Source organism: Rhinolophus sinicus, chromosome 12, assembly GCF_057876585.1.
Source record: "Rhinolophus sinicus isolate RSI-liver-muscle chromosome 12, RSI-T2T, whole genome shotgun sequence".
NCBI classification, from domain to species: domain Eukaryota; kingdom Metazoa; phylum Chordata; class Mammalia; order Chiroptera; family Rhinolophidae; genus Rhinolophus; species Rhinolophus sinicus.
The window spans coordinates 22,053,276-22,067,643 of record NC_142512.1 but is presented as its reverse complement, the minus strand read 5'-3'; the positions used below and the strand labels follow the sequence as shown (position 1 = coordinate 22,067,643).

General features: G+C 52.1%; 1 protein-coding gene across 11 annotated transcripts in view; it reads left to right on the top strand.

Moving 5' to 3' along the window:
• KSR1 (kinase suppressor of ras 1) overlaps positions 1 to 14,368 on the top strand; it is a 145,049-nt gene that overhangs the window by 101,712 nt on the left and 28,969 nt on the right. For 8 of the 11 annotated variants that reach the window (XM_088802053.1, XM_074320247.2, XM_074320245.2 and 5 more), the window contains 4 exons: positions 7,041 to 7,101; positions 10,626 to 10,709; positions 12,296 to 12,357; positions 12,459 to 12,565. In XM_088802053.1, the coding sequence (XP_088658179.1) occupies positions 7,041 to 7,101; positions 10,626 to 10,709; positions 12,296 to 12,357; positions 12,459 to 12,565 (314 nt within the window). Of the gene's footprint in view, positions 1 to 1,750; positions 2,214 to 4,470; positions 4,485 to 7,040; positions 7,102 to 10,625; positions 10,710 to 12,295; positions 12,358 to 12,458; positions 12,566 to 14,368 lie in introns of all 11 variants that reach the window. The other 3 variants (XM_019731391.3, XM_019731390.3, XM_088802057.1) reach the window with 2 other exon arrangements.

Below are 14,368 nucleotides of genomic sequence, written 5' to 3'. Positions count from 1 at the left end.
GTCTTGTTTCCTTTGGTGGCAGACTTGCCCATGGATTCGTGGAGCTCATTCTCTCATCCCCTGAACAAGAAATGTGTCAGTACCTCCTATCGGCCAATATACAAGTTCAAGTGTAAGTCATGGCTGCAGTTCCAAAGGAGCAAGCAAGCACAAGGAACACACAGACTAATTCATTCTGCCAAGTTGATTCATGAATAGAAAGTCACCATGCAGTGAAGTAGGAGGAAGGGCATTTGAGGAGGGGATGAAATGTACAAAGAAACCCTAAGAACTGTGAAGGCTAATCTGTCTCCACCATCCCTGATAAATGGCTATGTGGGCCTGGCTTGACCACCTCTGATGACAGAGAGCTTATTACCTCACAAGGCTGTGCCATTATAGGTTATTCAGAACTGACAGCCTCGTGGGAGGAGGCCAGTGCGGTGGTTGGGACCACAGGCTCAGTTCCCATCCCACCACTGGCTTAGCTGTATGACCTCAGCAGTGTACGTGGCCTCTCTGAACCTCAGTGACCTTGCGTGCTGGCAGGATGAAAGGAGAAGGGATACAAAGCGCAAAGTGGAATGGTTTCTGGGCAGAAGATCATTTTGTCATTTCCTATACTTCTCATTCATTGATAAATATGAGGAGGGCGGTGTCTTCTTTCCAACATCAGGGTCTCCAGATAGGGTCCTTTCTCTCTGCCCCCACCCCTTCAGTATCTCCCCATCTCCTATAAGGTCAAACCTAAAGTTCTTAGCAAGACAGATATCCAAGGCCCCTCCTGAGCTGGCACCAGGGGGGCTGACCCTCCAGCTTCATGTCTCACGCCTCTCTGGCTTGTCCTGACCTCTCAAGGCACACGGAACTTCGTAATTACGGGAAAGTGCCATGTGTTCCCTACCTTTCCACGTGCTGTTCCCTCTGCCCGGTATACCTGCTCCATCTCTTCCCTAGCAGGCTCAGCCCAGGTACCACCTCCTCTGGGAAGACCCCTGACCTCCCAGGCTATTTAGGGTCCTCCTACTCAGGGCTCCCCCAGTCCCCATGCATTTTTGTGTCAGCACAGCTCACTGTGCTGAGTGCCTGTTACCCTCATTGGACTCTCAGGATCAGTGGATGTGTCTTTTTCATGCCTTGATACCCAGCATCCAGCATATGCTTGAATGAATGGACAGACTGTGCTACTGACTTAGAGCCCTACAGAGACTCAAAATGCTTAGGGGCCTCAGGCAGAGGGTCGCTGTGGGGGTACCCAGTCACTCACAGGCTCCTCTCAGAAGGAAGTGGCCACTGATCCCTTTGTAGCTGGATTTCTTGGCTAGCAAACTCCAAGGGTAATTTCCTATTGCAAGGTTGGTGCAACCCTTTTTCCTGACATTTGAATTTTCTCAAAATGGAGTTATCTCTTTACACACTCCAGCTTCTCTTTCCTAACCACTTCCCCCTTCTGAGGTCACCCACGTTTGGGGTGGCTTTGCCAGCTTGCTCCCCTCAGACCTTCCAGCAAGAACCCTGCATAATCCATTCCCTCTCTGGACCCCATTTTTCTCTCTGTAAAACAGGGACAGCAGTGTCCACACTGGTGACCTCAGGGTCAGTTAGATAAGGTGGGAGATTATGTGTGTGCCAGATAAAGGCTGATAGTGGAAGCCTTCCACTAAGGAACTGTGCAACTTTGGACAAGTGTGTAACCTCTCTGGGCCCTGGCTGCATCCGCTGTTAATCCTTCTAGCCCCAGCCATCTATGATTCAATTTCTCGGCCCACAGGAGGGGAGCACAAAGAGGACTCAGGCTGGAATTCATTGGATGCCCGGCGGGAAAGTGGCTCAGGGCTTTCCACAGACAGCCTCTCACCAGCCAGCCAGCCCTGGCCCACGGGGGGCTCCCAGCTGGGCAGAATGGGCAGCAGTGCCCAGGGCCCACGCTCTGTCTCCGTATCAGCACTGCCCACCTCGGACTCCTTAACCCCTGGCCCCAACGAGGGTCTCACGGACACCTATATGCCCCTGCATGCCAGTGGCCGGCTGACCCCCCGTGCCCTGCATAGCTTCATCACCCCTCCAACGACGCCCCAGCTGCGACGGCACACCAAGCTGAAGCCGCCACGGACGCCGCCCCCACCCAGCCGCAAGGTCTTTCAGCTGCTGCCCAGCTTCCCCACACTCACCCGGAGCAAGTCCCACGAGTCTCAGCTGGGGAACCGCATCGACGAGGTCTCCCCAATGCGGTAAGTGCTCCTGCCAGGCAGATGCTAAATTTGCTGTCCACTGAAAGTTTTGACTATAGTTTTCTCATTGTAAAGGGAACATAGACTCCATTTAAAAAAGGACGTAGAATCAATTAATATAGAAGTATACATGATAAAAGGGACAGGTACTCAGTGCACTCCCGAAACTACCTTAATAGATTGGGGTAGATCCACTAGATTTTTTTGTATGTGTGTACATGCACACACACACACACACACACACACACAGACACACACACACACTCACACGTGAAATGATGCCATGTATCAGTAAGGAGAGACTGGGTTATGCTGCAGTGACAAATATCCCCCAGATCTCTGGGTCTTAAAACAACAAAGATTTATTATCTTGCTAATGCTGCCTGTCCATCATGGGTCAACCTCATTCCAGACCCCAGGCTGATGGTACAGCCACTGTCTGGAACATTCCACTGTGGCAGAGGAAAAAAAGAATTTTAGATGTTACACAATAGCAGTTAAACATTCTTTCCTGAAACTTCTAATCACCATTCATGGTGCTACCCAAACAAAGGAACGAAGAAATGTAACTCCCCCATGTACCCAGAAAGGAAGAACTAGACTATCTGGCTAAGACCTCTAATGATTATCAAAAAACCATGAACTCCATTCTATAACCCATTTTTTTCAACTTACCTTGGTACCTCTGAGAACTTCATGCCAGCACATGCTAGAAATGTGTTACTCTTTTATTTATTTTTTAAAAATTATTTTAAATCATTAGTAACAGTCACATGGTCCAAAATGCAAAAGCTTTGTAGCTTATGTAGTTCATCTTTACAGGGGCACGTAGTACAAAATTCATCCCCACCATTTTTCTTCAGTCACCATTTCCCTTTTCTGGAGCCAACCAAGTTATCAGTTTTGTATATAGTTATAATTATTCAAACTACCTCATCTTTTTAACATATTCTTATCATGTTATCGTACAGTTTAATTCCTCCCCTCTTGATGGACGTTGAGGTCATTGTCATTTTTGCTATTACAAAAATTGCCCTTGTCATATTCCCTTATGAGCAGGGCAGAGGGGAAGGAGGGCGTTTTCTTTGGGAGACTCTTACCTTCTTGTACTTCTGAGAGATGGGGCATCTGGCTTCTGTCGCAAAATGGGCACCCCTTTTCTGGTTGGGTGGGCTTGTTGCCCCCCACCCCAGTACAGGCCATCTTAGGTCCCTTATGGGATGGATCCTGGACAGCTCTAATGGTTTTGAGTATGTCACCCAAAGAGAGAAATACATGCTGTGATGTAGTCTGCCACCCTCGATCATGCTGTTCTTCTGGGGCCTGGGTGCTCCCTCCCCCTCCCCACCCCACACCCCAAGGGACTGCAGCCTTCTTGCCCCTCTGGATCCTTTTGTCTCAGAGAGCAGTGATAACTACCATGTGGACACATGGGCATGTGAATCAGAGGGCACCCCAGTGGGCAAAACCCAATGCGTCTGTGTCTCATTTTCTCCTGAGAAGAGTGTTAGGAGGGCTCTGGTCTCATCCTGGCTCCCGGCAGAGAATAGAGCCTTGGGCAGATCCCATGGCTGGTGAGCTGGGCCTCAGACCCTGGGATTCTGCATCGGGTCCCCACAGAGCCACCAGAACTAGCAGTGCCATGGACGCTCAGGCCATCGGGCTGCCCTCAGTGAGCCTTGAGGGCAGACTGAGTGGCCTGCATTTCCCAGCTTTCGTTATCCCTGCAGCAGCGGCAGCCCCAGAGAGATGCTGCTCAAGGCTTGTCCCCTTCTGATCCTGTGTGGGGGCCACCTTTCTGGTCTCACAACTGTTCTCCCTGCCCTCCTGCCCCAACCACTTCCTCTGTGGCAGACTGAGCCCTTCTCCTGCCTGGACCCTGAGTACCCCTCTTCCCGGGGCTCTGGGTTGGGTTTCCCACTAACGCACATGTGACCTTGGGAGACTGAGCCTGTGTTTCTTCCCCTGTGAAATGGAGAGTACTGTAATTGCTGCTGGGTGGTTGGCGAGGTTCAGATAAGCGAATGTATTAAAGTGCACAGTGCTCTCTCGGCAGTGGGGGTTGAGGCGGCAGGGACGGCACTCTTAGCCCTTCCCATTGAGGAAATGTCCCCACAGACACTCAGCCAGCCTGGCCCCGCGCCCTAGGGGCTCAAAGTCCTCATCCCAGCACTTGGTCTGCTCCCTCCCATAGGGGTGATATTCTGGGGAACACACTGAGCCAGTATGGTGACTTAATCCTGTTTTCTCTCTGTTTTGTCTTTTCTAGGTTTGGTAAGAGTGATTCAATTTCGTCCCTTCTGCCACCCAAGAGCCGTGTTTGTGTTGCTGTCTCCATCGGGGGTGGATTTCTTTGACCCTCTCTTAGTCCACTCGGCCATTCCATAGTCCAAAAGCAGAGGTGCTGGGAACTGCCTCAGGAAATAGTTCTAGGACAGGTGGCCTTCAGATGACAAGGTGGCCTCAGCCCAGCCGGCAGCATCTCTTTGTGAAGCAGAGACCTTGGGAATGTCACAGTTCGTGGGCAGTCCCCCATAGTGGGCGCTCTTTGCACCTTGCCCTCCCTATAGGTGACCTCTGGCAGGGAGGGTTTACCTGTTGGGCTGCTGTGGGAACGCCACACTCCCAGGAGGTGTAGTGGACATTAGCCATCCACCGATGCCAGCCGACTTCTTGGGACCCTTCTCTTCAGAAGAGGGACATCCCTGGAGGCAGGAATGCAGCTCTGCTCTGAATGAGGCCCTCAGAGATTGGAGGGGCGAATGCCCCCTTGGGAGGGAAGGAGGAAGCTCGGACGGCCTGACCACCTTTTCGACCCCTCCACCTCTGGAGGTTCTTGTATGTGGCTACGCTGTGGGGCTTCTCTCTCCGGAGTCTAAGCGAAGAGAAACAGCGTGCCTGTGGAGTATGCTTTTACTTGTCTCAGTGGAAATGCAGAGACGTCTGCTGTCTGCCTGAGCAAAATAGCAGTTTATTTTCGATCTATCCTGAGCTGGCTAAGTAGAATGATGAGGCTGTCGATTGGGTCTTAGAGATAAGAGAAGATCAGTGACTGCTGAAAGGACCCCCAGGGTGAGGAAGGAGGGAGGCTGCACTTCCCTCTCCCCAGGGCACAGGAGGAAACTCCAGGGCCCTCACAGAGCCGAGGAGAATCCAGCACCTCCTCCCTAGGACAGTTGCCCTGTCGTCTTCCCAGTTGCTGTGATAATGAGGGGCCATCCCAGTGAGGCTGCTTTCCCAGCTTGCCAGGAAGGCAGAACGAGGCCTTCGGGGCCAGTATTTTGTCTAATCAGAGACAGTGATATCCTGGCTCATGGGCTCTCACCTCCCTCCTCTGCGATGCCTGTGGCAAACAACAACTCAGTTACAGACTGTGCTCAGAGACAGATGGCGGAACTCTCATTTTTCCACAGTCTGATTCTCTTGGGGTGGCAGCCTAACCCCTTTTAGACGCAAGTGCTTTGATGGGTTTGGCTGCTGACTGGGGTGGGGTGGGCCCCAGGAGGGAGTTGGAACAAGTCAGCCCCATGGCACACGTACCAGAGAGCTGCAGGTGGTATGATTGTGGGTTCCCAGTCATCAGCGGGGCCGCAAAGGGCCTTTTGGTCCTGATCAAGCTCTCCTTGGTGTGGAGGAGGAGTCAGTACCTCCAACCTGCCCTGTTCCTTGTGGTTGGGTATGTGGTACTTGTCCCTAAGTGAACTCGCACTTACTGAGCACCAGTGGTGTGCCAGCACTCATGTCCCAGGAAGGGTGCAGTGGGCTTCTGGGGATGTGGGGGGTGCTGCTGACGCAGAGGACACGAGACAGCCACAGATCCCTCAAGCACTATGTTCCTGACCTTTCTGGGTCACAGGTCTGTGATAATTGGATAAAAGTCCAGACCCCATTTCCAGGGAAAAGCACACAACATTCTGCTTACCCAGTCCAGAGGGTTCCCAGATCTCCTGGAGCCCATCCATGGGCTTAGTTGAGAACCCCTGGGAGGAGGGAGGCAGTGCTGAGCGTGGGCAGAAGCGGGGTGGGGAGAAGGGGCTGCACAGGCAGAGGAGGGGAGGGAGAGAACTGGATGTGTGGGCTGCCAGTGGATGGAGGGATTGCTACCAGACGTTCCTCCACTGCCGACGCGATGCCTGCTCTTTTGGGGGAAACCCGGGACTAGGAGAGGGAGAGCTAGGGCGCCCTCTAGGCAGAAGGGACATCTCCAAAGTGTGACTTCCCCAAAGGCTCAGACGGAGTGCAAGTGGGACTGGCCCACGAGGGAGCGTGGTAAAGCCTCACCTTGTCCTCACTCCACCTGGCAAGACTTGCAGTGATCACTCTCAGCAAAATTCTCAAGGTGCTGGATGCACTACATGGCTAACCAGCCTCAAACCTTCTGCCACGGGTTGGACAACTTCCACCCACTTAACAAGAAGTGTCCAGAATTAACCCCTCACAAACTGGTGATCTGTGGGTTCATCCATGAGAGAGTGCAAGAGGTGGGGGTGGGGGGTGGAGAACTCTACCCTCACCTTTGCTTTGCCTTCTGCCTCTTAAGCCTGCCTTCCACCGTTACTAGAAACCACACAGGGACAGTTTCTGAACTGTCTGCTGAAGCCAGGCAGTAGCACTCATTACAGGAGCAGGCCAAGCATGAGGGTAGCCATGCTGCCCCGTAGGTCTAGCCTGTCCCGTCCCTGTGGATAGATGCCGGTTAAGGTACATTTCTCTGCCGTCCAGTAAGTCTCTGTGCCTATCTGGCCTGTGAGCTCTGAAAAAGAAGGTCACGGCACAAGCTGTGCCCACAGGCCTTCCTCAGCTGGCCTGACCTGGCCTCTTCCCCTGCAGATCTCCCACACGGATCCCCGCAGATGGTACGGAGGGACATCGGGCTCTCGGTGACACACAGGTAGGCCCGGCCAGGTGGGGTCAGGAGGGGGCACAGCTGGGCTGGGACCCACACGTGCCGCAGCCCTCACTGAGGGTCACTAGTCGTCGTAGTGGGGTCTGTCCTAATCCCTGTTTCTCAGTGCTCTTTGCCTCTGATCTGTCTCTGTCACCTCTGTGGACACAGCACTGCACCTACGTGGAGTCCCTGTCTGTAACCTGCAGCCATAGGGACTTGCTGGGGCCTCCTCTGTGCCTCCTTGGCTGTCTTCCTCAGTCTGCTGAGGGAAAACACAGGTTCCAGGAGAAACAGGGTCACAGTCTCTTGGAGGAGGAGCCGACAGCTTCTTCTGAACCCAGCTTGATGTTGTGTGGGTCCTACCACTGGCCACTCATCAGAACCCATGGAGCTTGTTTGAAACTCCAGACTCCCGAGCCCTATCCCTGAGATTGGGGATCTGGATTTCCAACAACTTGCCGTGACGGGCGCTCATACGTGTTGGTGTGGGCTGATGTGGGCCCACGATGTGGACTATCCAGGGGGTTGGCCTCAGCGCTCATGCAGCTGGTATGTGCTACAAGCAACAGGTCTGGCTGGCGTCTGGTCACCCAGACAATCAGCAGGACAGCGCCTTGGGTGCCTGTGCTGTTGTGAACACAACAGGGCATGCGTGGCAAGAGTTTTGCATCTAGCCAGGGCCTGGAGTGTGAGCTGCACTTCAGCCTGTTTGGGAGGCCAGCTTGGAATTCTCACCCTGGGGGGGTGGAGTAATTTGCCTGAGGTCGCACTGCTAGGAAGACAGTGCTAGGAAGACAGGCTGGCACTAGGGCACCTCTGTTTGAAGCCATGTCAGGGCTGGGGTGTACCTGAGACCGCCGGGGAGAGCAAGCGTCCCAGTACCCCAGTTAGGCCCTGAGTGGAGGTCCGAGGGCCTTCCTCAGCCATACCCAAGGTGCCAGTGCGATCTTCCCAGGGCCTAGAGATAGCTGCTGAGAGTAAGACCTTTCACATGGGGAACTCTTCTCCCCCATGAGCTGCATGCCTGTCAGCAGTAACCTCTCCAAGCCTCAGTTTCTTCCTTTGCAAAAGGAACTTTATTCGAGTCCTGTGATGAGGAGAAAAAGGGGTGATGTGCATCCCAGCTTCACATGTCCCGCAGTGGGGAGCACTTGGTGCTTAACCCGTGGCCCTCGCCTGAGAGAGGCCAGCGTCAGCCAAGGGACACAGGATCAGCAGGTCGTCCGTTTCACGTTTGTCTCGGCTGTACTTGGTTTCACTTGGTTTGAGGCTGCAACAGCTTGCCCCCAAGTCCTTCCCAGACTGCTGCTTCCTTCCGCCTGGGGCAGCTTGTTCCAGAGGCTGCTCTCCAAGCAAAGCAGCAGCACCCCTCTTACCTACTTTTGCCGGGTTGCCCCAGCCCACCCCGCTCAGGCTCTGGCCTTGGTTAGGTGACGTCACAGTCACACCCTCTTGGTTTTTAAAACCATGATCCAGGCCTGTCTCAGCAAGAAGGTATAAGGTTTTTGGTCTAATCATGGGGGAAAAAACTGTCCCGTGACCGTTCCCTGGTCCCTGAAGGCTTTTACCCCACCCCCACCCACCTCACTACCACACCTGCCCTTTCTCGTGACCCATCATTTCAACCTACTTTCAGGATTTCCTTGTGGAGGGCATCTCGGATACCACTGAACTGCTCCCCTTCCCCCTGGTGTTGACATGAGAGAGGGTTAAAGCCCAGCGAGTATGAGTCCCAGGGAGGCAGGATTGGGACACCTTAAAATGCACTCCCTCCAGGGAGGTGGGTGCCTTCGTCCCAGACCCCAGGAGCTCTCATCTTGGCTGGGTGGAGACAGTAGCATTTTTACACCTCCCCTGCATTCCAGGCACTACACAATCACACAGCATTTGGCACATGTGTGATCTTCCCCAAGTCACTGAGCGGTGAGTGTCCGTCGGCCCTGTTTGCGGAAGGCTGCGAGGCATCCCACAGCCAGTAGTCAGTAGGATTCCAACCTGGCAGGGTGAAACCCCGGAGCCATGCTCTTTGCCTTCCACTCTGCTCCAGTGGTCTCATACAGAGAAGCCACGCAGCTCTCAGTTCAGAGACCTGGGGTCTGGCTCCTGCTGCACAGCAAGCATCCCAACTGTGTGAGCTCAGGAAAGTCGCCTAACCTCTCTGAGCTGGCTTCCTTGCCTGTGTACTAAGAATCCTGGACCTGCCTAACTCCCAGGGGTGATTACAAGAATCCAATGAGCTAATGCTTGTAGATGCATTACAAGCTACTTCTCAAATACTGTTGCTATTCATTCTGCTGTTACTGTGACGTACTATGCTTTTAAAAATCCTTTCCTCCAAAAATGTGAGTTCTTTCTGTCCTTAGGCCTCAGCACCCTATGGAATAGTCTGGGGCTTTTTCTCTGGAAGATATGCCCACTCAACCTCCCCCCCCCCTTCCTTCCAGTCTATCTTGTTTTTTTAATTTTTTAATTTTGATTTGGTTTGGATTGAAATACATGCATATATTCAAAGTTCAAGAGGTACAACAGGGCATCTATACAGAAAAGTCCCCTCCGGCTCATGTCCCCAGTCCTTCAGTTCCCCGGTAGGCAGATCTTGGCAGTTTCTTGTGTGTCCGTATAGAGATATTTTTATGCAAGCAAATACATATGTAGATTCTTCTGCTTCCTTTTTTTATTTTCATACAAATACTGCATACATTATATACACTGTTCTATACTTCCTTTTTTTTAATCGAGGCATAATTTATACAGAGCTAAGTGCACAAGTGAATTTTTATATATGTCTGCACCCCTGTACACCTCCCGAGTGAAGATTCTGAGGGTTCCAGCTCCCGGAAAGTTATCTTTGGCTCTTCCCGGTCGCTAGCGCTGCCACGCAGAGGTTACTATTCACTTCTGTCATCATAGATCAGAGTTTCTTGTCCTTGAACTTCATATAAATGGAATCATGTGGCATTGTACCTCTGTGCCCTGACAGTGTGATTTGGAGATCATTCCATGTTTGCACAAAAAGCATCCTTATTTTCCAGCTGCGTGGTGCTCAGTTGCAGGGATGGACCATGCTTTCTGTAGTCCGTCACTGACAACACCTAACCAGAGTGTCATTTCCAGTCTTTCTCTGCTACAAACACACTGCTGCAGGGCGTAACCTCGCCCATACATCAGTTGACACCCGTGGGAGTATCCGTTGCATAAATTCCTAAGATGGGAATTGCTGGGTCAGAAGGTTTGCATACTTGTCATTTTGGTTGCTGTTGCCAAAAATTGCCTGCCAGAGAGCTGGAGTCAGTGACACCAACTTTGGGATTTTGACAATGATGATTTTGTGGCTGGGAAATCTGAATGTGGTTGGAAAGCGGGGACAGTGGTTCCTGGGTGTCCCTGCCCTCCCAGGAAGAGGGTGCCTGGGACTCTGGGTTGGAACCATGCCTCTCGGTTTCCCGGGGGCTGTTTGGGGGCCCTTCTTTGTTCAGGTCCTGGTCTCCTGGCCCATGTGAGCAGTTTTGTGTGTCCACCCCCTGCAGGTTCTCCACCAAGTCCTGGCTGTCGCAGGTCTGCCACGTGTGCCAGAAAAACATGATGTTTGGAGTGAAGTGCAAACATTGCAGGTGATGAACGGAGGGTGAGGTGGGTGGGAGAAGGGAGCTTGCTTTAAGTTTAGTAACAGTCCTGCTACTGCTTCTTGGCCTTAGGACAAGTCAAGAGTTCAAAGGGTTCCCATAAAACCTCCTACCGTGTTTTCCCCAAAATAAGACCTAGCCAGACCATCAGCTCTAATGCATCTTTTGAGGCAAAAATTAATATAAGACCCGGTCTTATTTTATAATAACATAAGACCAGGTATAATATAATATAGTATATTATATAATATTATACCGGGTCTTGTATTAATTTTTGCTCCAAAAGATGCCTTAGAGCTGATGGTCCCGCTAGGTCTTATTTTCGGGGAAACACGGTATTATATTCCCATTTAGCACATCAAGGAGTGATCAGCCCTCTCTAGAGAGATTAAAGAAGCATCAAGCAAGGCAGTCCCAGAAGAAGGGAATATGTGAGGTGGGCTGTGAAGGATGAATAGAAGTTTGCCAGGTAGACCAAGGAAGGAAGTGAATTCCAGGCCAAGGGAGCATCTTGTACAAAGGCAGAGAGGAATGAGAAGACTGTTCTGGAAACTGTAAGGCATTCGGAAATTTGCCTTACTTTTTAGCCCATAAGGGATGGGAAACGGACAGGCAATGGTAAAAACGGAGAGATGGCTCATGGTACTTAGAGAAGGAAAGAAGGTAGATTCACTACAAATCCACCTTTCGTTTTTCATACCATTGTGGTTTCTGGTAGGAGAGGAGGACAAGGGTGGGAAATAGTGTGGTGGGAGCACAGTCTGTCCCCTGCTGTCTGGCTGCCCTCACCTTACAGAGGGTGGACCTGGAGTCTTTGCTCCCTCCCACGTTGCCCCTGCATTGCTTTGTGACTTGGGGCAAGGTCCTTGCCCTTCCTGGGCCCCATTTTTATCATGTATACATCTGGGAAGATGATTCCAAGTCTCTTTGTCTGTCAGTATTGCTCCAAGAACCTGAGCTAGTATGTGTAAAAGCATGTGGGTTCCCGACAGACTGTAGCTGATGGGTCTCATGCGTGTCGGTTGGATAAATTGTGTTTTCCTGTTGACTCTTCTGACCACCGGGAGATGCCAGAGCTTTCTCATCAGTCTTGGTCTGCTGTGGCTCCTGGCCATTTGGCTTTAAATTGGGGCTCTCCAGCTCCCTTTCAAGTAATGCCTTTCATGTGGGGATGGTGATCCCTGAGCCCTGTGCTCTTCTGCAGTTGTAATGTAAGGTTGGTAGGGCCCCAAGTGTCAGCCCAGTTGATCAGTAAGAACCCGAAACACCGTGCAACAGTCAGGACCTAAACAAGAACCTAGCTCTTTCCATTCCTGGCCCAGCCCTGCTGACCCTCTGACCACATGGCCCGTGCTGGAATGTAGCAGGAGGGGCTGCCCCTGCATCCCTGGGATACTTGGGTGATACAGACATTCTTCTTGTAATTCATCTTTTTTTTTAAGTTCAGATTCCTCTGGAGCTTTCAGAACATGGGTGGAGGGTCTTTTCTCTAGAGAAGAAAAATAGATGTGTGCCTCACATGTGTCCCGGGAGCCCTGTATGGCCCCGTGCACTGACCCTGCCTTTTTCACCAGGTTGAAGTGTCATAACAAGTGTACAAAAGAAGCCCCCGCCTGTAGAATATCCTTCCTTCCAAGTGAGTGTTCTGCCTTTTCTCTCCTCTGCCTTCTGAATTGGGGGTGAATCTTTATTTTGATCTGTTCCCTGCTGATGTTCCCTCCACCCCCTTTTACACAGTATCTAGGCTTCGGAGGACAGAATCTGTCCCTTCGGATATCAACAACCCGGTGGACAGAGCAGCCGAACCCCATTTTGGAACCCTCCCCAAAGCACTGACAAAGAAGGTACGTTGGATGATGGCCCGAGGTTTCTGTTGCTTCTGCCAAGAGAACCCCCGACCCTGCATGCTCTCTGTAAAGCACCCCTAATGTAGAAGTCCAGCATGACAACACAGTCCAGACCCATGGCCAGAGGGTGGCCTTCAGGGACCCTGTCTTGAGCCATTTAGCAGACTTTACATTTACATATGTGCAAATCATAGTTACATGCCCATAAGCCCCGCCCCCTTTCTGAGCTCATATTTCACTGACTGAGTCAGGAACTTTTTCAGTTGGTGTTTCCTTTGACCCTCACAATAGTTCTAAAAGGCACAGGCTGCCATTACCTCCATTTTACAGATGAGGAAACTGGGTACTGGGTCCCCTGTGAGCGAGACGCAGGCCCAGCCCCTGAGCCTGGGCTTTAGTCACAGTGCAGCAAACATGCCTTCGAAAGTAATACATAAAAGTGCATTTCTTTATAGAGCCTGGGGTAAATCTTTGCTAACACAGGCAGGCATTGTCTGCAGCTAGATTCTCCAAGGCCTGTGTTCCCCAGGAGGGTCTACAGACCTGTCATGGGCTCTCACACACAGGTGTGCGTGATATCTGCACGGTGCCCATCCTGGTGACCATGAAATGGGTGGCCTCCCCCAGGCCTCTGTGGGGGTGGCTATGTGTTTCAAGTGTGTTGTGTCCCAGCCCCAGGCCAGGGCTTAGCATATAATTGCCTCCCTACTAAGGGGATGTGTGACCGGCTGCTCCATGACCAGTGGGTCGGGACAACCTGGGTAGAGGTTTGGGCAGAGACAAGAGAGGCAAGTGGTGTGGCCAGGTAACACTGCGGACCCTGAAGATGCAGCTGGGGCTGCATCTTATTGTCAAACAAAGGAGGAAAGTCCAGGGCCACCTCTTACTGTCAAACAAAGGAGGCCAGCTGCTCCAGACCTGATGTCTCTTATGTTCCCTCTGCCTGAAATCCTCTCCCCAGCGTTTATACCACTGAAATCCTCAGGGAGACCTTGCCTGGACAGGGGCCCCTGGCCGCACCACTCCCTTCCCAGCATTCCTCTGACCTGATGCTGCATTGTGCAGTCACCTGTTTGCTGTCCATCTCCCGGTGTGGGTGCTCTGGAGGGCAGAGCCATGTTGTCCTCCCGCTGGGTCCCTGATGCCTCATGGGTGCCTGGCACACAGTAGGCAGCGAGGAAATGTTTGTGGTGAACGCTGAGCAAATGAACAACCCCTTGAAGGCAGCAGCTGACACCCCTGCTTTATAGACAACACAGTGTGCTCAGAAAGATGAGGTGATTTGTCCAGGGTCATGCAGGTGCTGAATGGAGGAGCTGGGATGCAACCTGCCTCGTAGCCACTGTCCCTGCCCTGGCTGCCTGGCCCAGAGGGTCTGGGGCCTTGGAGTGGGATCCGGGGCAGTGAGGGCTCAGTGGATGCCGCTGCTTCCCCCTCTTTAGCTTGACACCAGGTGGTGTTGGCTGTGCCTGGACAGTGAGGCCCACTGCATAGCTTTGGTAGGTTTCACAGTCCACTGTGCATCCCAGAGCTTTTAGGGCCTGCATGATAGAAGCCTGTTCCACTTAGCATTTAACCAAATGTGGCCTGAACTTTTATGACCAAAGAATTCCTCTCCCACCAGTTGTTGTTTGGGTCAGAGAAACACTGGTCCAGGGTCCCACGTCACATAGTATCGGTCCCCCTGTAACCCTCTCTCAGGTGGTCCTTTGGGCTTGCGAGCACCCAAACCACTGGGTGGTCCTAGCCAGCAGGTCTGCAGAAGAGTGGAGGGAGCACTTATTAGGCACCAGCTGTGTA